This window comes from Enhydra lutris, unplaced genomic scaffold (assembly GCF_002288905.1).
Source record: "Enhydra lutris kenyoni isolate GAN:26980312 unplaced genomic scaffold, ASM228890v2 scaffoldscaffold45, whole genome shotgun sequence".
In the NCBI taxonomy this organism is placed as follows: Eukaryota; Metazoa; Chordata; class Mammalia; order Carnivora; family Mustelidae; genus Enhydra; species Enhydra lutris.
In genome coordinates this window covers 5865983-5887996 of record NW_019154129.1, presented here as the reverse complement: position 1 = coordinate 5887996, position 22014 = coordinate 5865983, and the positions used below count along the sequence as shown (strand labels likewise).

The window sequence follows — 22014 nt, the reverse complement described above, 5'->3', positions numbered from 1 at the left end:
CACAAAACGTCTCCCTATACCCCTTCTTGATTCTGACATTATGTTTTATATTTCATATGTAGCACTTACTATAAGGGTCTGATATTAGGTTTGTCTCAAATAGAATATAAGGGAGAAGTGTTCTTTTGGGAAAAGCAGGGGGACAGGGCTGGGGAGACTCTCTTGACCTCTAAATTCTTGAGGGATTCTCTTTAAGATGGTCGCACGATTCTTCCAAGGTTCCTAAAGAGCATGGCAAGATGACATCTCACATCTCTCCAAAATGTTTAACTAAATTCTAGTCGAATTTGATCTTAAGCCACAACAAGATCAATCATGTAATCAGAGAAATTACTCTGTTTCGCCCATATAGGTATCATCGTTCTTTCCGTAAGTTGATAGGTGGAAAGACTTGGGGTTCATTTTGTACGTCAGTGAGAGACTACTTTATGCCGGCCTCTTTTTATTTCGTTGGGATAAGCCAAAAGTATTGAATAAATGTGCCCAAATTCGAGGGCTTACGGCAGGCCTGAGCGGGCTGCACGTGGGCAAGGTGTAAGGGGTAGAATTGTGACGTCTGGCCCGGTGGTTGAGAGCCAGGTCCCCGGAATCAGCCGTCCATTGGCGGTATGACCTTGAGCTAGCTGCTGCTACTCTGTGACGTCGTTGCCCTTCTGTAAGGCAGGAGTACTAGCACCTGCCTCACGGAGCAGCATCTTGAAGGTGTGGGGAGCACTCGGAGGGGATGTCCCTGGCAAAGATGAGGCGGTGACCGAGGGCTCATTATGCCGCTGCAGCAGGCTCTGTCACCATCGCTGTCACCATCGCCATGAAGCTCTGGCTCTGTGTTCCCAGTTTTCAGAACTGAGGTCCTGAGGAACAGAAGCATGCCATTAGCTGAGTAATTCTTGGCAGGCACAACTCAGACGAGGAAGAAAGCCTTTGCTAGAGAAGTGTCCATGAAGGATAAAAACCGAAGGCCCCAAATGACCTAGTAGGGTCCTCTCCTGACCATGAACTTCAGACCATTGGTTCTATAGTAGTCACATCAACCCAGTCTCAGATATGTTCGGCCTAGAGCCAGGTTTGCACAGTTCATAGGTAAGCAGTGTTGTGTCTCCAGCCCGGACAGCTTCCTGGGGCCTCGCTGATGAGTGGCAGCCCTGGAGAAGGTGGCACCCATGCCTGGGGGTGGGGCGCGGGTCTGTCCTCTGAGCCTCACCGTGTTTTGCTTGTGTGTTCCAGGTGGCGGAGATGCACGGCGAGCTGATTGAGTTCAACGAGCGCCTGCACAGGGCCCTGGTGGCCAAGGAGGCCCTCGTGTCCCAGATGAGGCAGGAGCTCATTGACCTGCGGGGACCGGTGAGTGCTCCCACCTGGGAAGGCCCCAGCCTCGCTCTTCTACCTGTTTTCCCCAGTCACACTGTTAAGTTTGCCAGCTCGGTGCTGGCAATGTCAAGGAGACTGAAAGAGTGAGCTGTCATGTACCCACCATCCAGATTTTGCATGCATTAACCTTCTCTGCACTGGGTTTGCTTTGGGCCGGAACGGGAAGAACAAACACGATGATACCAATTCTGTTTGGAGCCTCCCCTTTGCGATGTTTCATGCCCCACCACGTCCCATTGTCAATATTCTGAAATCTGTGTATAGCCTTCTCCTTCCTGTTTTTTTTTTTTTTAAAGATTTTATTTATTTATTCATCAGAGACAGAGGGAGAGAGAGTGAGCGAGCACAGGCAGGCAGAGAGGCAGGCAGAGGCAGAGGGAGAAGCAGGCTCCCTGCCAAGCAAGGAGCCCGATGTGGGACTCGATCCCAGGACGCTGGGATCATGACCTGAGCTGAAGGCAGTGGCTTAACCCACTGAGCCACCCAGGCGTCCCCTCCTTCCTGTTTTTATATTCACTACATAAATTTCCTTGAGCAACAGTCTTGGTTTTTGGGTAACCTGTACTAACGTAATGGTTACTAATGTTGTAACCGTTACTGACCTAATGCTACCTGTTTATACCTCCCTGACCCTTGTTTTTAAGTCAGTATTGTGGTTTGAGGACTGTCTCACACAGATCTAGTAGAGGATTTTAACACTGTAACTCCCTTCATTCTTTGGGCCCCTTAGGCTGGTCCCCCATATCTGTGGTTCCACTTGCCACGATCTGGAAGCCGATGACCCTTCCTCTGACGAGTTGTCAGAAGGTCATCGTTAGCTGAACGCTACGTGACAACGCCTCCGTCACTCACCTCCATCTCCTCACGTCGGCATTGTGTCCTCTCACGTTACCACGAGCAAGAAGGGAGAACAGAGGACAGTAAGATATTTTGGAGACAGGCCGCATTCACATCTTGCATTACATATATTGTTAAAATTATTCTATTCACTATTGTTGCTGATCTCTTAGGTGCCGAATTTACAAAGTAAACTTTGTCATAGGCATCAAATAAAGGAGAAAGCAGGTTGTACGTAGGGCTCAGGGCCGTCCACAGCTTCAGGCATCCACTTGTGGGGGTCGTTCTCTGCTTTCTCTAGATGTTCAGCAGCACCCCTGATTTCTACCCACTAGAGGCCAGTAGCATCCCACGCCGTGATGACATCCAAGAATGTCTCCAGGCATTGCCAGACGTTCCCTGAGCAGCGGGGCCAAACCCCCATGGTCGGCGGGGGTGGGGGTGTGTGGGGGGGTGGGTCCGGTCTCGTTCATTCAGTTCCTTGACTCTTGAGTTCTGTCTTGAAGGAAGTACCATGAGAACTGAAACCCAGTCCCGTTTTAATGGACAGTCAGGTTGTTCACATAATTTTGCTATTGCAAGCCATGATGCTGAGAGCATTTCACCCTCTTCTAGAGTTTATAATACCTTCTTCATTTCGAAGGTTTCTTGTGTACTGTGTCAGATGCCCAGAGATGAAGGAATCTTATGCATATTTGTCAAGTAGAGCTGTCCTCGGTGACAGTCTTGTTTGTATTACCGCACCCGCTTCTCCCCTCTGTTGTTTTCATTCAGATACTAGACATTACTTCCTCTATAGACCACTCTGTATAGATCTTAAAATCTTAAAAAAAAAAAAAAAAAAAAAAAAAAAGAAACCATAAATATATCACCATCTCTCCATTACCCTCCATTCTTTTATGCCATCGGATATCTGTGCTCAAACTTCTTACTGTTCCATAACTTTTTATAGTTTCTTAAAAATTAGGATCCACGTGTGTTGTCATTGGTTATATCTCTTGTGTTTTGTGTTTCATTTTAACACAGTTGTTCTGACTTGAGTAAAACAGAGGCTGCAATGTAACATCCTAGCCAGTCTTCAGTGCGAGGTGGTGTGGCCTTAGGTGTGACCCGCATCGTCCCTCCTGTCTCCTGAAGCTTGTTCTCTGCCCCTGATGTCCCATTGCTCCCTCCTCCAACCCCTGTCCACCACCATCACAAACCGAAGCACTCGCTGATGTTTCTGTCCATGCGTCGCGCCCTCCTCTTGCTCTCCTTCCACTCTCTTTCTTGCCACGTGTTTGTGGGAGACCCTGGGTCATGTCACCACCTGGAACTGGCTGATGGCATCTCACTGCCTTCTTTTCACGCCCCGCGGTTGCTTGTGTCTTCTTGGACTGGCACTTGCATCAGGGGGCTGGGATGGACCTTTAATTCTCCTGTGAACATCACTGTCTCTGGGGCGGTATTTCTCTTGGGAAGCGCACGAGCTCTGCCTGTCTCTTGCCCATTGTGGCAGTCCTGTACTAGCACTTCTGTGTCTGCTGCGTGGCTGTTCCCTTGACACCTGCGCCCAAGGGTGAGCTCGCTGAGCTGCGCGGGACGGGATTTTAAGCGTTACTGAGCTTTACTTGTTTTTTGTTTTTGTTTTTTCTTTTTAAAGATCTGTTTCTGATTCCTCTGTCAGCATGCAGGGGTTCCTGCCAACACTTAGACATGCCTACTAACACTTCTGGGTGTGAGGCGGGTTTTAACTTGTGTTTCTCTCATCGCGAGTGAAGCGGACCACCTTGCTGTTTGCCAGCTCGTTATTTTGGTTCCTACCTCTGTGACTTGCGGCCTGCTCCTGTTTCCTGTCGGGTTGCATGTGTTTTCTTGCCGATTTCCAGAGGTTTTTTTACCTGTCTTTTCATTTATGCATGTTTTGAATATTCCCTACCAGCCTATGGCTTACTTGCAGCCTTTTTTTTTTTTTTTTTAAGATTATTTATTTATTTATTTGACAGACAGATCACAAGTAGGCAGAGAGGCAGGCAGAGAGAGAGAAAGGGAAGCAGGCTCCCTGCCAAGCAGAGAGCCCGACATGGGGCTCGATCCCAGGACCCTGGGATCACGACCAGAGCCGAAGGCAGAGGCTTTAACCCACTGAGCCACCCAGGCGCCCCTACTTGCAGCCTTTTAATAAAAGGGGGACGTTTTAAGCCTGTGGAAAAGGAGAGAATCATTAAATGAAATGCCATCATCATTTCACCACTCAGCTCTGGCAGTAATCAACTCCGGGTCGTTCCTGACTCATTCTTACTGAGGTCAGTCCCTTCCCATCTCAGATTATTGGGACGCATATCCAAGTTATATTATTTCATCACAAATATTTCAGTATTTATCACTAAAAGATATTTATAGTACCATCATCCTACCTAAAAAGTTAACGATGATTCCTTAATATTCTCAAATGTCCCATCAGTGTTTGGTGTTCTTCATTTGTCTCAAAAAATATTTTATCTGCGCTCGTCGGGGTCTTAGCGCCGTGCAAACAGTGCAGTTGGGTGATAGGTCTTTTTAGCTTCCTAATTGGTACTGTACCCTCCATGTCCTCCTTCCGTTTCTGCTAATATTGAAAAACCTGGCCTTTTGAACTGTTTTCCTATTTAGTATTTTGTTGGCTGCAGCCCCATGGTAATCCTTACCATGTTCCTCTGTCCTTTGCCTTTCTTTTGAATTGCTCATTAGCTGTAGAATCTGGATGCGAGTCAGGTATTTTGGGCGGGGGGTGGGGGTACCTTGCCCTCACAGGTGGTGGTGTGTACTTCCTTTATGTGACATCAGCATGTGACTTGTCACCGCCTGTGCTTACGGCCCTGCAGTGCAGTCCCCGGCTGAGTTGGTTTCTGTCACCCCTCACATGTCCAAAGTGTGTACAAGAGCTTTGTGGATTTCTTTCATTAGGGAGAAACGCATCTTCCTAAGAAGGAAGCACATTGCCTAAGTACCCTTAGGAAGAACCCTCCGTGGGAGTTATTTCATCTTCGTCTTAAAGCTTGACTGAGGCTTGGAGAGGTCCCGAATCTTCCAGACAGATTATGGAGCTGGAGTCAAACCCTGCTTGTCCACAAAGTCTGTTTTCTTTCTCCAGTTCTACCGGCTCTGGGGGGATGGGGAGAACAGGTATGGGTGGGTTCCCTTGGGTTACCCATTGCCCTGCCAGGCAAGGTCCCGAGGGCCCCTCTCTGTGTCCTTTCCAGCTGTGTCTCATGTAACAGACGTGGGCAGTGTGGCTTCTCACTTTCCTGCCATCTGTGGCCCCTCGCTGAGAAGGGACAGTGGGGCGGCAGGAACGGGGAACTCGCTGTGCTGACTTGTGTTTCGGACTGTGAGCGGACCTGGTGTGGGGGGCAGGCAAGTGGCTCCTGTGTGTCTGCCTCCCGGCATATTCCAAGGCCCGCCTTACCAGAGAGGGACTTGTTGGCAGGTGAGGACCAAGGACTGGTCCCGTTCCTGAGGATGGGTTCAGTGTGGATCCTGGAGGAGTGCCTGTGTGTCCTCTCTGCTGGAGGAAGGTCAGTGACTCCGGGCAGGTGCGTTTCCAGAAAGTGCCTTCAGTACGGCATTCTCCTTGCGGGCGATGAAAACAGTGAACCAGCAGTTCTAAGTCAACAACTCCTGTTTTAATAGGTTGCATGTATTGACCTCTGCCCCAAATTGAAATACTTTTAAGGTTTTAGTGCTCCATTTAATCTCGGTGACGCTAGTGGTGATTACTAGTATGATACTCTCTCGGGTAAGAGAAAACTGAGGCTCTGATACGGATTAACTCAGCCAAGGTCCTACAGTGAGAGCTGACAGATCTGTGTGCCTTCTAAGACTGGAGTTTCCTTTAAACAATTGCAACTTGGAGAATTTTGGACACTTGACAAATCCTGGTAGACCCGTGCTAAAAAGGCAAGTAACCTAAAAGAGCTTGTCATGAAAAGTGCGTGAATCTCTCTCCTATCGCTGGCCCCCCGGCGTTCCCCCGAGAGCCAATAATGACCCCTAGTGTTGGGTTTGTCTTTCCAGAAATGAGGGATGCTAGAGTGAGTTGTATACACGCTCCCAGATGTTTTAGTAACTAGTTGCCTGTTCTATTCACTGTTTGGAATACGACTCCCCCCTCCACCTCCAATTAACAATGTAGTTAAGACATCTTTTTATTTTATTTTACATACAGGTCCACCTCATTGTTTTAAAGAGCCACACTGTGTTCCTTTGAACTGGCAATCCCGTAATTTATTTAACCAGACCCCTGTTGATGGATACTGAGTTTCTCAATCTTATTTTTATGATAACGGGGAGCATGACATTCTTGTGAAATCCTGCATTTGGATTAGAAGGTTGTCTGGCAGCCCGTGGGACTCCGCTCAGCTGGGTGAAGCCCCAGAGATCGTGCCTTGGGAGATTTCCAGGGCCCTGGAGAGGATGATCACCACCTTCCATTCTCCTCCACCTATTGGAGGAAACCCTTCGGTGGGGCGGTGGGGGAGCCAGCATCCATCGCCAGCTCACGATTTATCAAGTTCCTGACAGTGTGTCAGGTGTGCACTGGGTCTTCACGCTCATTCTGTCACTTAATTTTGGTGAAGAGAAGCCTGTGACAAGTGGGGGTGTTACTGTCTTTTATAAATATGGTAACTGGGGGACACCGGGTGGCTCAGTGGGCTAAGTGTCTGCCTTCAGCTCAGGTCATGATCTCAGGGTCCTGGGATGGAGTCCCGCATCGGGCTTGGAACCTCCTCCTCTCTCTGCCTGCCACTCCCCCTGCTTGTGTGTTTTCTCTCTCTCTTTCTCTCTCTGGCAAAAATAAATAAAGTCTAAAAGAAAACTATATGGCAGATGAGACAGAAGGGTTGAGGGCCCCCCCATGCCTCATTATGGTATACCACATTGATTATTACCTGTCTTCTCTGCTCCATGAGAGCAAATTCTCTGTCTCCTGTGCCCTTTGAGGCCCAGTAATTCCTGTGCTGGGCGCAAGGTAAGGTGGGCTGGCTCACTGAGTAGAGAATTGGGCGAATGAATGAAAGTTGCAGGTAGGAGGTGGTCGAATCCAGATTTTTCCTGGGCCCCTTTGACATGCACGCTTACTTTCTTTCTGCCAGGCCACCCTCCTTTTGCTTCGAGTCTGAATACCCTTCAGGGCAGTGACGTCCCTTCACACAGAGGCGGCCCTGACTGTCATCCTTTCCTGCAGGCAGGTTGTGATGGCCACAGGGAGGAGAGAGGAAAGTGGTCATTAAGGGCCTGAAGGCTCTGGGAACGGCATGCCGTTTGGTCAGTGAGCCCCAGAGGACACCTTGACCTTGTCATCATTGCCTCAGGGCCCTTCTGCTTAGCTCCCTAGAGTCAAACAGTAGGGGCCAAAGACAGAGGAAGTTGGAAGCTGGGTTTCAGTTCTGGAGGCTTCTCTTCGTGAGAGGCATGTGTTAGGGAATCTCAGCCTCTCCTCCCTTCATTTCCATGGGGTCTGGCTCTCTGCTGCCCCCTGGTTAGACTTCCTCCCACACCACCCGGGTGTTGGAGGGCCTCAGGGGCAGCACGGAGTCAGCTTTATTTGGAAACTCCCGTTTGCTCTTCTCTGAAGTGGGGAGTAATGTGGCACCCCTGGGTGACTGAGCCGGAGACCACTGGGGCAGGGCCCGGGTGTTTTCATCTCCGAGTGCACAGCGCCTGGCGGCACGGCACACCCAGTAGGTTCTCCGTGACAGCTCGCTGCTGCGCGAGAACTTTCATCCGCGCAGAGCCCGAGAGCACTGCATGGACCAAATCATTTTTTGCAAAGATAGGAGCCAGGGACATGGTTGCTCTCAGCGCTATCGTTTTGTGATATTACAGACTTCTAAGCCAAGTCACTTATTTTAAGAATGAGTTTGGGATTAGGGGTTGAAGTTTTTTCATTTTCTTTTTTTGAATGTAAGTATTTTTAGGACTCTGCTCATTATTCTTTCTCCCCCTCTGGTGTAAGATGTGAATGAGTGCCGGAGTTTTTTCTCTCTTTCTTTTCTTTTTTTCCCTTTAGCAGGATTTGATTACAGCCCTGAGAATTCTCTGGGAGCACAGCTCCTGTTTTGAATAATAAATGGAGACAGAGAAATAGAACTTTGTAAGATTGTAAGGCAGGGAGGTCAATTAAAGTCCTCAGCGGGGAGAGCTGAAGGCCAAGCGACTCATTACCTGCAAGTTTGTCCCCGCTCGGGAAGCAAACTTGGTCTCACTTTACATAATTGAAGCTGGATTCCTCTTTATTCTGCCCCCACGGTGGGTCTCTGTTTCTCTGTCCCAAGCACCCTTAAATTGGATCCTCTCCCCTGAGGCGGAAGAAATGACTGTGGGGTCTGACTCCAGGTGTGTGACGTCACTGCCCCGTTCCCCCTCTCCCCCGCCACCTGCACCCCATTACTGCACTCTTACCCGTACCCTCTCTGTCTGTTTGGAGAGGGGACTCCCCCTTTGTTAGCCATTGACCTTGTGCTTGGTGTTCCCGTGCATTTGTATCCTCTGCGCCAGAGAGGTGCAGGTTTTCCGCCCAGCTAACAGCAGCGGGCGGGGTGGGGGGGCTGGTGTGGGCAGAGAGGTATCATGACTCAGCCCTGGGCACGTGGCTCCGTGGTAGCCCCAAATGTGGATCCCATCCTTTGTCATTTTTTAAATACCATGCCACTTACTCTTTTATTTTATTTTACTTTTTTCCTTTTGTTCGTTTCAAACAAAATGTAGTGTCTGTTGTGCTCTAGGCCAGCACACTGGGTGATTTTAAAGACTGCCCATTCCTCTGTGGTTGAAGGTCTCACATATTGCCACTGCCTTCCTGCAAAATGGATCTCTCCCTTTCTTGTCTCCCCGTCTCACTTTGTACATCAAAGTGGTTTTCTTTTTTTAAGCCTCCTAATCCGTTTATCCTGATATCAAAAGGGCTCTTTTGGAAACTTGGAATCGAGAGGAGGCAGTTTCCCAAAAGTAGAACAATGATTCAGAGGGTGTGCAGAGTTGGTGCCTATAGGAAAGGGGGGCATGGTGATGGAATTACCTTGAAAAATGTTAGCCTAGAGCGTGTTCCATGGGTTTCTCTGCTGTAGCACTTCTCACCATGGGGCCTCCTAGCTCTCCAAAGGGGGTAGACAGAACATGCGCTATATGCGTTATTTCCTAGCATTATCTCCCCAAGGAGCATCTTTGCCAAGATGTTTTTGGAGGAATGCATTTGGGAAGGTTAGGGCCACTTTACCCACATAGTAGTTAGCGAGGGGATCATGGACGCATGGTTTGTCTCATGGGACTTCCCCAGGCAAGGAGTCTCCAGGGGCTGGAGGGGAGGCGATGACGCCGTGTGGCAGTGGGGTGCAGCGGGCTGGCTCCAACTTGCCTTCCACGTATCCCCAGCTGGCCGGGCCCTCGGCCACGTGAGCTGCACCGTAGCCCGGGCACCCACGGCCTCTTCCACCTGGCCCTCCAAGAGCAGGTGGTCCTCGCTCTTGCTCTCCTGTTCTTTCCGTTTCTTCTCCAGCCCCCCTCTCTCTGTTCCTTCTTCTGTCCGTTGTGCTTCTCTCTCTCCATTCCTGTGCCTGTGTCTGCTGCTCTGCCGGCTTCTCCCTCTCCGCTCCTCTCTTTGTCCCTCGGCCTCTGCCTTTTTCTGCAGCTGTCTTTCTCTGCCTCTTCCCATGTGTGCCTTGGTCTCTGTCTGCCTGCCTGTCTTGTGCCCATGCCTGAACCTTTGTCTGCAGCTGGCTCGAGCTGTCTCTGCCTTCCCTGCTCCTTCCCACGTGTTCTCCTCCCGTGAGCACTCACGTTGCTGTGCCGCGTGGAGAAGCTCGCTGTCCGTCGCAGCCGTCTTGACAAACATTCCACTTCCTCTTCCTCGGCCAACCGGTGTGGTTTGCCCAGGGCCCCCGTGAAGGAACTTGCCTTAGGATCAAGTTCCCTGAGAGCCTGTGTGAGCTCTCCCTGGTTGCTCCCCTCCCAAGCCCCTGTTGAGCCCCTAATCGGTCTTTCCATGGCTCTTGGGGCGCCAGCATTTGTCACGCTCTCTTACCACTTTGTGCTGAACTTTGTTTCACCTGGAGACCGCTAGCTTCTCTGAGACAGGGGCCCCGTGTTCCTCTCCCTCTTCTTGGGCTTGTGCACGGTGTCACTCCTGGTGCATGTGGTGTGTAAATCTGACCGTGTGCCTGTGGTTTCCATGGTAACACTGTTAACCAGGAACCTTGATTATCCATTAAGGTGCCTTCCTGGCTCCTGCTGGATAACAGACTTGCTCTTAATCCTTGCTCTAAGCTGCTTGGTGTTTCCACAGGACACCTTCCTCTACTGTGGAAATGACTGAGCCAGTGGGAGAGGAAGACAAGCAATTTAAAATTCAGGGGCGAGATGGATGGAAAAAAAAAACTCATCCGAAGTTTTTTAATATGGCATACTTTGAAATGAAATGCTTCCTGGGACTTTCTTGGTATCGTTAAAGCCTTCAGAGGGAGTGATCTCATTTGGGGGCTGATGCTATTTAAGTAGAGAAGCTTAATAAGAAATATATTTTTCAGCTGGGTGGCACTTGCAGAATATCTAATGATCAAGTACCAAATTGTCTGCAGCCCCACAGCAGCTCTAAACATCGTGTCCCAAATTATAAGAGGCTTTTAAATTCAGTACTTGGACCATCAGTGTTTTAATCGTCTACCGTCTTGAAGGAGATTATTTTTAAAAGTGCCATTTAAGAGAGGCTACTAAAAATATGTCTCACATAGAGGCTTAGCTTAGAAATGTTAGTTTTTTGACACAAAATCATCTAGAAAGATGCTTGCAGAACCTGCTTTAGACCTCTCTGGGCCCCAGAATAAAAGCCCCTCTTGGAGCCCAGCATCTCTGTCCATAGGCAAATGCCCTGAGTGAACACGCGCTCCTTGCTCTTAAAGCAGAGGGCCTTCCAGAGGGCCCGTCTGTCTCCCCCCAACGTGCCGGGGTTAAACGCTGGGCCCTGCATCGTGGCTGGCTTGCTTGTCCCCATGGGTGGTTGGGTTTCATGGGGGAGCCCCCAGAGGCTCCAGCTGATGGTTCAGGCAGTTAGCGCCTGGCTACCCAGGGCTTATGGGTGCAGAACTTTGAAAATACATTTTCATGAAGACGAGAGTTTTGTGTCTCTTGGCAAATGCAGCAGGTGCAAGCTTTTGCCCCAAAGCGGGTCTCTTACCGATGCGAATAGGAAACACCGGCGAGGTACAGAACAGTCCAGATCGATACACCTCGTGCTCTGTGATGATTTCAGCTGTGCGTCGGGAGGGGGATTGGCGGCCCTGGCTTAGGCTGCTTGTCGGTTGCTCATGTGCCGTGTGGCTGGCTTACACAGAATGTGGCCACGTGGCAGGGCTGCGGCGGGCACGCAAGATGTGGGCTCTGCCCTTGGGAAGGTCAAAGACGAGAATCTGTTTTACCTGATTTGCATCTCTGTGATTTGACTGCTTTGTGGTTTGGTTGGAGATCGAGGTCTAGATGGCATAACCGGGTACCTTTCCTGGCCCTGATTCTGAAGGAAGAGAAGCCAAGGTCAGGAGGCAGGGCAGGCAGTGGTAGCCAGGATGCTCTGGCGCCCACGGGACCTGTGCCCTCTTTTATTTACCACCAAGCCCTTCCTGAGGTGAGCCCGTTCTTCCATGTTGGTTTTCACGTGACCCGGATGCTCATGTTTGGGCGAACCAAAGTCCCGTGCTCAAGACCGCACACGGTATTGGTGCCTGCAGTGCCCGTTCTTATTTATGTCTTGAGGTAGCTGTGATCTCACTCCGCCTTCCATGGAAGCTGCTCCCAGGCTACACTCGTGCTTCTCCCGGGGGTGAGGGGTAGCAACCTGCAGACCCTGTGTTGCTTTATTCCCGACCATTGTGTGTTTTATTGGCTCGTAGGTTTCTCAGTGTGATGTCATTAGCATGGAAGAGGTGTTCCTGTGGTCAAGGCACTCAGTGGGGTGCTGTGATTGATCTGTGGACGTGGGTCTGGGCCGGGACTTCTGTCCCATGTGGTCAGACCGTAGCACTGTCTGGACCGCTTTTTGTCATCCTTGAAATGTACACAGCTCTGACCTGTTCCGTTCTGTCACTCCCGTGTCTTTCTAGTCTTTCCCATCAAGATGTATCCATTGATTCCTAACTTAATCTGTTTCTGCTAAATTAACACATACAGTATTTCTAAGGATACCTAACCACATGATAATACTTGTACAGACCCTGTAACTAGATAAATTATATGGACTTATTCCTTAATTTAATAAATTTTCCTCTGTGCTTCTGATTAGTTCTAACTTCCCTTCCAATTGCATGTGACTTTCTCCTTTTTTTAAAAAACCTTCTTCTCAATTTTTATAATCTCTTTCTTTTTTTCTTTCTTTCCTTTTTCTTTTTCTTTTCTTTTTTTTTTTTTTTAAATAAAGGCCCATCTCCTTTTCTTGTCTCCTGGCCCTTTATAAACTCAGGACTGCTGCGTTGGGCAGTAAGCAGTTTTAACTCAGGGGCATCTAGGTATCAGAATGACCTTACGGTTTCCTCGGAAAACTTTCCCCATCTTATTCAAGTAGATTTATGTTCTTCCAGAAAAACAAAATACTGTTTTTGTTGTAGGTTTCATGGAAATTGAGTCCCTGGCTGGTTGGTTTGTGGGATCGAGAGTATTTTTTGCCCAGATAGGTTGTGGTGTCTCTCTTCTGGGATACCAGCAGATTATGTGATTGGATTGGAACAGATGCATCTTGGTTAAAGGGATCCCTGATGAATTTGAAAAAAGTGGAACTGCTGGCTCCGTTAGTCTGTTCTTCTGGAAATGACCTCTTCTTGAAGGACAGGCACCATCTTGGTCTTGCCCACCACGTTCCTGAGCCCCTTTGCCATGGGGACTGCAGAGTGGCTGTTCCTACTTTGCAGGAAAACGATCTTATCCACCAGGATTCAAATGGTTTTCTACCAGATACTCAAAAACTTGTGCACACCAATAAGGGTGGTTGTGGTTTGAGGTGTGCCTTGTGTTGTCAGTTGGACATTGAAGATCTGACTCGGCCGAAGTTTCTGATGACATTGGAAAAGCCCAAGTACCCCCTTGGATTTTTTTTCCCCTTGGGAAAGTGGTTTTCTTATCTTCCGGCTGTCCTGGGAGTATCCCTCCCTTTGACAGCATGAGTGTGTGCACCTCTCCTGGGCATCATCTCCCTTCCATCACAGCAAGGCCCACGACCATCTGTCACGCCCAGCACCCTGATACGGTGCTGATGTCTCTTTCAGCTTTGTTGTAAAAAGAATCTGGCAGATGCTGAAGCAGCACCTGACTCTCACCTCCTTCCTCGCCTCTGACTGTTGGCTCTTGGCTCACGGAGCTCTGCCCCTGCATTTATGTGCACCTGCTCTTCAGACTCTGTGCCCTGCCTTGCTTCTCCACCTTCTGTCTTTCAGAAGACATGCTTCTAATTTTTTTCTAACTTACATAAACAAGAATATATTTGGGAAAGAAATGAAATAATACAGACATAAACCGTATGTTGAAGAGAGGACAAAATACAAGTGTCCCTCTCCTAGAGATCTTTCCTACGAAGTGGTTTGGTCTCTGTCCTTCCAGATGCACAATGCGTTTACACAAAGACAGAGGTATATACAGAAGCTTCTCTATTTCTGACATCTGGCTGAGACATGGCTTTCTCCACTCATGAACATGAGTTGGCGTCTCTTTCCTTCCCTCTCTTCTAAATCTTTCCCTGGGGGTCCAACTTGTTTTCCAGCCCTTTGTGGCTCTGTCAGGACTGAGTTGTTTTTATCCGTGACTGCCTCTGAATTCCTATAATCCTTCTTTCCCCACCGGGCCACCAATTGTGTGTCTGCCTTTCTGGTGCCCTCCTGCGTTTATGAGTTGGTCCTGTTGAACTCAACCCAGTTAAATTTTCTGCCACTGGACACAAGTTGGTTGTGCCATGGAGGGGACCCAGAGACAGCTCACAAGTATTTGTGATGGAGTATGATGATGTTTGACAGGTGGTTGGCTCCCGAGACACATTGGTTGAATGAATGCATGAACAAAAGATGGAGTTCTGTAGAAAGGCCATGGTAGTAGCATAGTGGTGAGTTAAGTGATTGATGGGGCTGGTAGGGAGGGCTTCAGAGGGGAAATGTTGGAGTTGGGGTTTGAAGGATGAGTAGGAGTTGGTCAGGAGGACGGGCCTGCTAGGCAGAGGGAATGCTGGCGTAGTTAGCATGGTTCCTTTATACGTATTATGCACCGGTTTGGTGGGGAGTGTCTTCCTACTTTGGCATCAGATAAAGAAGTCCTTAAAAAAAAAAAAAAGGAGTGGCAGTTATACTCCAGCCTACAACAGTAGGTAACATTTATTGAGTACTTAATATATACCAGATTCTTTCCTAAGTATTTCATGTGCGGCAGTCAGCCCACGAAGGTAGGTACTCTCGTGTCCATTTTAGGGACGAGGAAACCAAGGCACCAGTACAAGAGGTATTGTCGCCAAGTGCTTGTGACCAGGAAGTGACGGGGTAGGCAAGCAGCGTCCTTTTCCAGTCTTCACATGCTCGTCTGGAAATGGGACTGGGGGCGCCCACCAGAGAGAGTTGTATGAGGTTTAAATTAGATGAGCTACTGCGTCTTAATTATCCACAGTAGGGGGTCAGATACCGTCTCATCCTGCTCCCATAAAATAGCACCCCCGTGCTTTCTTCTTCCCAGCACTGACCGCTAGTTGGCATGGAGGTGCTGGTGTGCCGTCTCCCTCCTTCATCCTTTTATGCTCGCCTGTGTCCCCAGTGCCAGGTGCAGACTGTGGGACACTTGCTGCACGAATGACTGGGCGTTCCCACTTCTCCCTGGAGCGTCCTGTGCATGGGTGCTCAGAAAATACTGGGTGAACGTGACCGACACTACACAGTCTGTGCCGGTTCCAGACGCCAGTGAGGGACCACGCATGTCGGTGTCAGAAGACGATCAACATTGCTGTTTTCTTTTTTTATTTGCTGTCATGTGTAAGGAGCTATCATATGTCTCCCGCCCCTGATTTTCCTGATGTCTCGATTTAAACGGTTTCCAATTTGAGTATGAGATTTTTCGTCCGTCACAGAGAGAACTCGTGCTTTCCTTGGGGGCTGTCAGAAGAAGCCAGAGCTTTGTTGGAGAAATAGTTGTTGGGAGAGCCGGGGCTGGCTGGAGGAGACGGGCCCCCTCCGTCCCGGGCTGGCATGGAGAACACGGCCCCTCCCCTGCCCGCTGGTCTCGGTTGTGCCCATCCCCCCGATCCAGTGTAGGTGACTCCTCGTTGATGGGTTCCCTGGAAGCATGTCCGCATTCCCTGGGTGTCAGGGGCTCCCTGGGGCACTGGCAACAATGGGCCCTGGGCTGTCCCCTGGGCCCTCTGTCTGTATTGTGGAGGGAATCCCGTGTGAGACACCCACCCCATGACCCAGGGGTGTCTGAGGCTCAGAGATCCTGTGATCTTGTGAGGAGCCCCCTGGGGAGGACTGCCCAGGGAGGAGCTCCGGCGTGGTCCTCGGATCCACACTCCCCACGGTGGGGGCCTGTGGACCTGCTGTTGGGCAGGGTCATTTCCGGTGGCTCGAGTCAGGTGTTAAGCTCGGTGGGCCTGCAAGGGAGGGGAGTTGTTTTCTTTTCGGGGGGTTGGGAGGCACTTTCAGCAGCACTGGTGCAGGGTCCCTGCCGCAGTAGGTGTGGGTTTTGGGTCAGGGTGCTGGTCAGCCACTGTAGCTGGAAGTCTTGAGGCTGGGGCTGTGCCGCCAGGCCGGCTGGAAGGGAGGCTCTAGACTGGGGCCAGGGCCTCCCATGGGAGTGTAACGCAGGCAGCGCTCAGAACCACAAACACATCGAGTGTCCTACAGTTCTGCACCCGTTGGCTCCGTTTTGCTTTCTATGTATAGCCGGTAGAGCTGGTCTGCTGTGTGCTAGAGTGGTTCCATTTTTAAGTAAATCTTCTAAGTCGAATAGGTACGTTGATTTAAGACAGAACATTGGTAAACACCAGTGCAAGTGGTGGATGGACGGAAGCCTGGAGCTGGGCTGATGTGAGGGACACCCCCGGGATTGACCTCAGTCTCAGCGTGTGACAGCCCGGGACATCGGCTCCCACAGGCCCCTCGGGGCTGACTTGGCGGTGTGCCAGCTCTTCCTTAAGGGACGGCACCAGCAGCACATAGCGCCCACAGCTCACCAGCCCATTTGTTCAGGGATTGTCCTGGTTCTTTATTTCTGCGTAACAAATTGCTACAAACCTTAGTGGCAGAAACAACCTTCTGAAATAACCGTCCCGACGATCTCACGGTTGCTGTGGGTCCAGGCCGCCGTCAGGACGGGGGCTGGGTCTGCAGGCTGCTCAAGGCCCAGCCGGGGCAGGCTCTGTGCCTCGCTCACCTGCCTGGTTCTTGCACGGACGCCTCCATTCCTCGAGGCCGCTCCGTCCGGGAGCTTCAGCCCCTCTTGGGCTGTTGGCTGGAGGCTCCTCCTTTCTTTCTACCTCATTTCATAGCAGCCGTTTGCTCAATGCCAGGGAGCCAGCTGTGAATGCGGAAGAGGCCTGCAGGGGCAGAGGAGCTGACCTCCGGAGGCGGCACCCCATCGCTTCGGCCCTCCCCCCTCAGTAGGGCAGGCCACCGGGGCTCTCAGTGCACTCAGGGCAAGGGGACCACACTAGGGCAGGAAGGCCGGGAGATGGGGACCACCGGGATGTATTGGAGAAGGCTGCTTAGCACAGGGGACTGGCCGAGCACATGTACTCCTTCACCTGGCTGTCCCCTCGCGGGGCACCGTGGGGGAAGCTCCCATCGGTCCAGCGCCGGGAGAAGCTGCACCACTTCTGAGCAATCCTGGGCTGTTTTGTGGACAAACAGGATCTTATAACTGGTTCTGGTTTACTCTACGGTCACGATGCATCGGAGTCAAAATTACTGCTTCTCTCGAGTCGATGGTATAGAACAAAGCGGTCGAGTGTGTAGGAATGTATGATACGGGACTTCCGTACTAGGACTGTACTAGGGCCTCCCTGGTCCGGCCCTCAAGTCCTCCTTCTGTCTTCATCTCTTCCCTCCATCCTTGTTGCTTGCTGTATCCTACCCCCTTGGAAGTAGTCTCCAGCCTGTGACTTCCCACGTATAGGGGTTGCGGGATGTTGTCTGGCATGTTGCCCTGCTTTAGGGCGGACTGTGGGCTTCTGAGACACAGAGGTGACCAGCCTCTCTGTTCTGGTGCCTGCGGCTTCCAGCCAGCAGCGCTGTGGGCCCGGCTGGCAGGGAGAGCCCCATGCTGCCTGGCTGGGAGGGCAGTCACAGCTCCTCAGAGCCTGAGGAACAAAGGCCAAGGCTTCCCGTCTTCCCACACCTCTCTGCTTCAGTAACAGCATGGTTTTGGACAAGGTGTGTCCCCTCTTTGAGCCTCAGTTTTCCCATCTATAAAATAGGGGTGGGTGTGTAGGATTCAAGAGTATGCTGGGTTATGTTGCAGTGACCAACAGCTCCAAAAGGTCAACACAGAAAACACAAAATAGTATGTCCCATTCGCATTACATGTCCCTTCCGGGGGGCCTGGGCTTCTGCCGTCTCTTCACCTTCCAAACCCAGACCCAGACAGTGGGGGAGGAGCAAGAGAGCCAGGCCACGCACACTCTGTCTCCAAGCCTCCACCCAGATAGGACACACATTGCTTCTCTGACATTGCAATGGCAAGGTAAGTCCCATAGACACATCTCACCACAGGTGGAAGGGGGAGTGCAGCCTCGCCAGGCATCTGGAAAGAGCAGAGTTCTTTGTGGGTGCCCCTGGTGACCTCCAGAGGTGGCACCTTCCTTCTCAGAACGGTTGTGAGGATTCCATCAAACGGTATGTGCCGAGCTCGAAAGCCTGGCACCTCCTTAGTGCTCCCGGGCAGTGACGCCCGGACGTGGTCATGGCCGTGGCTGCGTTGCTGATCACAGAGATCCAGCTTATCTGGGTGCCCATGGATGAAAAGCCTTTGTCTTTGTGATCTGGTCCTTCAGTGCCTGTGTTGGGAGGATTTGGGGTTCCCGAGTTCCGGGTACTATGCTTTGAACTGGGAATCGGGGTGACTCTGCCGTGGTCTGTGTCCCCAGCTAGCTCCCAGTCCCTCCGTGGCAGCAGGGACGGAGGGATTTCCTTTGGGTTTTCCTTGTTAGGGCCAGACCTTCGTAGGAAGGCAGACAGAATAAAAGAAATGCTGGAACCTGGAAGGGGCCGTTGTCTCTGTATCAGGATGCTTTCAGTGAGAGAAGCCCAGACCCTGAGCCAAACCAGGGTCAGCAGAGCAAGGACGTGAGCTGTCAGGTAACTGAAGAACTTCGAGCCTGGTGAGCAGTGGTGCGGGGCTGCTCACCCTCCCAGCCGTCGTGAAGAGAGAGAATGCGATTCTGTCCAGTGTGGCCCCCCGAGCCCCTTGCATTCTCTCCGATGAAAGTGACTTTGTGCATGGGCCTGTGTTGAGCCAGGCACTAGCACCACGAGGACAGGGTCTGAGGATGTAGCTGAGGTACTCGGTGCTCATCCTGGGGCTCATTCCGCACACAGGTCTCGGTAAGGGGGTACCCCAGGCCGCCAACAGCCACAGTCTCTCCCTCTATCTTGCCCCTTTGTTTCCTTGGGGCAAAAATGAAGCGCAGCGCAGAGAAGTGACCTGGCTGCTGTCACCAGCGTGTGAAAAGCAGAGATGGGGGCGGCTGTGGGTGCGGGGCTGTGCGCCCTTGCTGCTTTGACTTACCTCCAAACACATCCTTGCGAAAAGTCGTCCACTTCGGAGGGTGTTGGGGAAACAGCCCATGTTGCGAAATGGGATCATAAAATGGCTTTTAAATGGCCCCGTGCCTGGCGTCTGTTCATTAGCAAAACTTCATTATTTACTGCCTATTGATACAAGACAGATTGAAAATCAGGCTGATTTCTTGCTGGCAGCCCTGCTCCTTGTGTTCGATCTCTGTGGTGACAGTTTGGGGCTCTAATTGAGGGTTTCGCTGATTGGCTTCCTCAGTCATCAGCGTCGGCGAGTGGGCGCTGCCCAGTGGTAATGAGGCCATTGTGTAGCTGGTTGTGGGAGGCCCTGGTGTGTGTTGGGGAGGGAGCGGTGAGATTTCTGGAAGGTGCCGCTCTGGAGTTCTGGCTCGTCTCCAGCGTTGACCATCACAGGGCAGGCTGTCCAGGAGGCAGGTTCTGGAATGTGCTGTTTTGGTATTGGTGGACAGAGAGCTCAGTTTCAGGAATTCGTTCTCACATTCTGCTCTCAGTGCCGTAATCCCTGGAGTCCTGCAGCCTGGACTTTGAGGGCTTATCTGATGCCTTAACTGTTCTCTGGGACTGATTTACTGCCCCCCACCCCACCCCTTTCCTCCCACCCATCTGGCATTTCCCAGAGCTGACAGCACAGCGGGCCGGCTTGAGTGAGCTGAGGAAGTGATTTGCTGCTGTAGTCATCATGTTCCTCGTGGACAAGTATGTCTTCCAGCCAGCCCCCACCCCCAGGCTTCTGAAAGGGCTGTCCCTAGCAGCAGATGACACCGGGACCCTCTCTTATGTATTCCTTCAGGCGCTACTTGGGAGCGCTGCGTCTGCGTTGGGCCCCGAGAGATGACACTGTAGGATTCAGTTCCTCTCACGGACGCCGTGGGGAGCCTGGCAGGGCGCTCGTATCCGCCTGCTTGGTCGCGATGGAACTCGAGGCTGGAGAGGCCCGGACTCTGGGCGGGATGGCAGGGTGGCGGGTGCAGGCTTAGGCCTGTCTCACCCCACAGCCGTGCTCTTTGGGGACGGTGTCCTACCCTGCTGTGGACTCCGGAGCCCACACTACCTGGTTCCCCTCCCAGCTCTGCCGCTTACAGCCCTGAGCCCTTACGCAAGTCAGGTCGCTTCTCAGAACCTGCTTCCCCATCTGTACGTGACATGTGTCACACAGAGCCTGGCACGGAGCAAGGGGTCCCTACATGTGACACATGACCACAAGTCTGGTGACTTGCAACAACACAACACATGCTTGTCCTCTCACAGTCAGGGAGGCCGGAAACCAGAAAGCAAGGTGTTGGCACCAGCGGGGCCTTGCTCATCTGGAGGCTCAGTGGGGTGGGGGCATCCTTCCTCGATGGGTCTGACATCTGGCGCTGAAGGGGCAGCTGGCTCTCCTATCCCTGTTCTTCATCCCTTCGGCTCCGCACTGAGCCCCTCAACCCGCGGCCATCACATTGCTGTCGGGCAGCTGTGGTGCTGCCAGTAATGTTGGGGTTCTCGGTCAAATGCTATCCATGGGGCTCCTGGGGCACGCAGTTGGTTAAGCATCTGACTCTTGGTTTTAGCTCAGTTGTGATTTCAGGGTCATGAGATCAAGCCCCACGTCAGTCTCTGTGCTCAGCGTGGAGCCTGCTTGGGATTTTCTGTCCTCCCCTACCCCTCTCTCGCTTGCTTCCTCTTTCTGTCTCAAATCTTTAAAAAACCCACCATTCAGGAAGTGGGGTCTGCTTTAAAATCAATGGAAACCATGAGGCTCTAAGGAATGGAAAATGCATGGGTCCATTTGTAGCCTGGGATAAATCATTCCCAAACGTGTGGCAAATGCAGATGCCAGCTCACTGTAAATAACAGAGATGAAGGCTGAGAAAGAAAACAAAAAGCCTTTGTTCCAGAAGCAAGGACAGGTCAAAGAAAAGGGAGCGGTGCCTGGGTCTGCATTCTGAGGCTCAGAGTGTAATCCTCCGTGCCCTGGCACCCACGGGGGAAGCTGGGCGGTGTCGGGTCTCTGCTGCTCACCACAGGGCTGAGGGGCTCTGGAAGACGCAGGGACCTGGGAGAAAGCCGGCCGCCTGCTGGAGCATCCCGACCTTCCCACAGGGGCCAGCATGCTGTGTTTGCGGTGGCTGCTGAGCAGGCGTCAAGATGTCCCAGAGAGAGGAGACAGGGTGGCTTCGGGATCCTGATCAAACACGCGCTAAAGGGGCAACTGTAAAGCATGGAGCCGCCTGCTCCTGCCTTCCTGCTGTCCTAGTGCAGGGAGCGGGGAGGGCAGCGTGGGGTGGTGGGGGGAGCAGTGGCAGTTCCTGAGCACTTACTAAGCTGCATGGGCAGTATGCTGGGCAGCCTGCAGACCTGACGAGGTTGTGAGTGCTGGCCCCATTTTATAGACAAGGAAACCGAGGCGTAAGGAGTCACTGTTAGTACCTGGCGAGACCCAGGACCGCCTGACCTTAAGACACCAGGCTCTCTGTCTTTCCCTGAGGACCTCTGCAGCCAAACTCATCAGTACAGAGCAGATACTGTGGCTTTCTTACTGGTAAGCAGTAGAAATCAAAACCCTGCAAGAGTCCTGGGAGGAAACCGTCCGGAGCCATTGCGCTTTGATTTGAGACGGAGCACGCCTGCTCATCTGCGGACGTGATCATTGCACTTGAAATGGTGAAAAACCGTCCGTGTGTGTTGTTAGCAGACAGCCCAGGCCGTCCCGTGGTCTGAGGGCCTGAGTGACTCTTCTCCAGCCCGATCCGGGGCCTCCTTTTGTTCTTCAGCCTCTGGACCTCATTTCACAAGGCTGTGGAACTCAAACATTTCTTCCTCCCCACCAGGAAGAATTGAATGTTACCCTGAAATCACCCATAATTTTTCTGTAGCTACTCCGCCATCCGTTGGAGCAGGAGTTGGCCAAGTTCCTCCGCAAATGACCTCCAGGTCATACGTGTTTGAGGAAGGTGGGCCACGCTGTGGCTGTCGTGCACCCTCAGCTCTGTGGATGGAATGTGAAAGAGCCACGGGTGATGAATGATATGTACGTGTCCCTGTGTTCAGT

The 22014-nt window shown here is 51.6% G+C and overlaps 1 protein-coding gene across 3 annotated transcripts in view; it reads left to right on the top strand.

Moving 5' to 3' along the window:
* The window catches only part of LOC111156281 (sorting nexin 29), a 475698-nt gene that overhangs the window by 311528 nt on the left and 142156 nt on the right, over positions 1–22014 (top strand). For all 3 annotated transcript variants that reach the window (XM_022517058.1, XM_022517057.1, XM_022517059.1), the window contains one exon: positions 1225–1341. In XM_022517058.1, coding sequence (XP_022372766.1) covers positions 1225–1341 — 117 coding nt within the window. The remainder of the gene's footprint in view (positions 1–1224; positions 1342–22014) is intronic.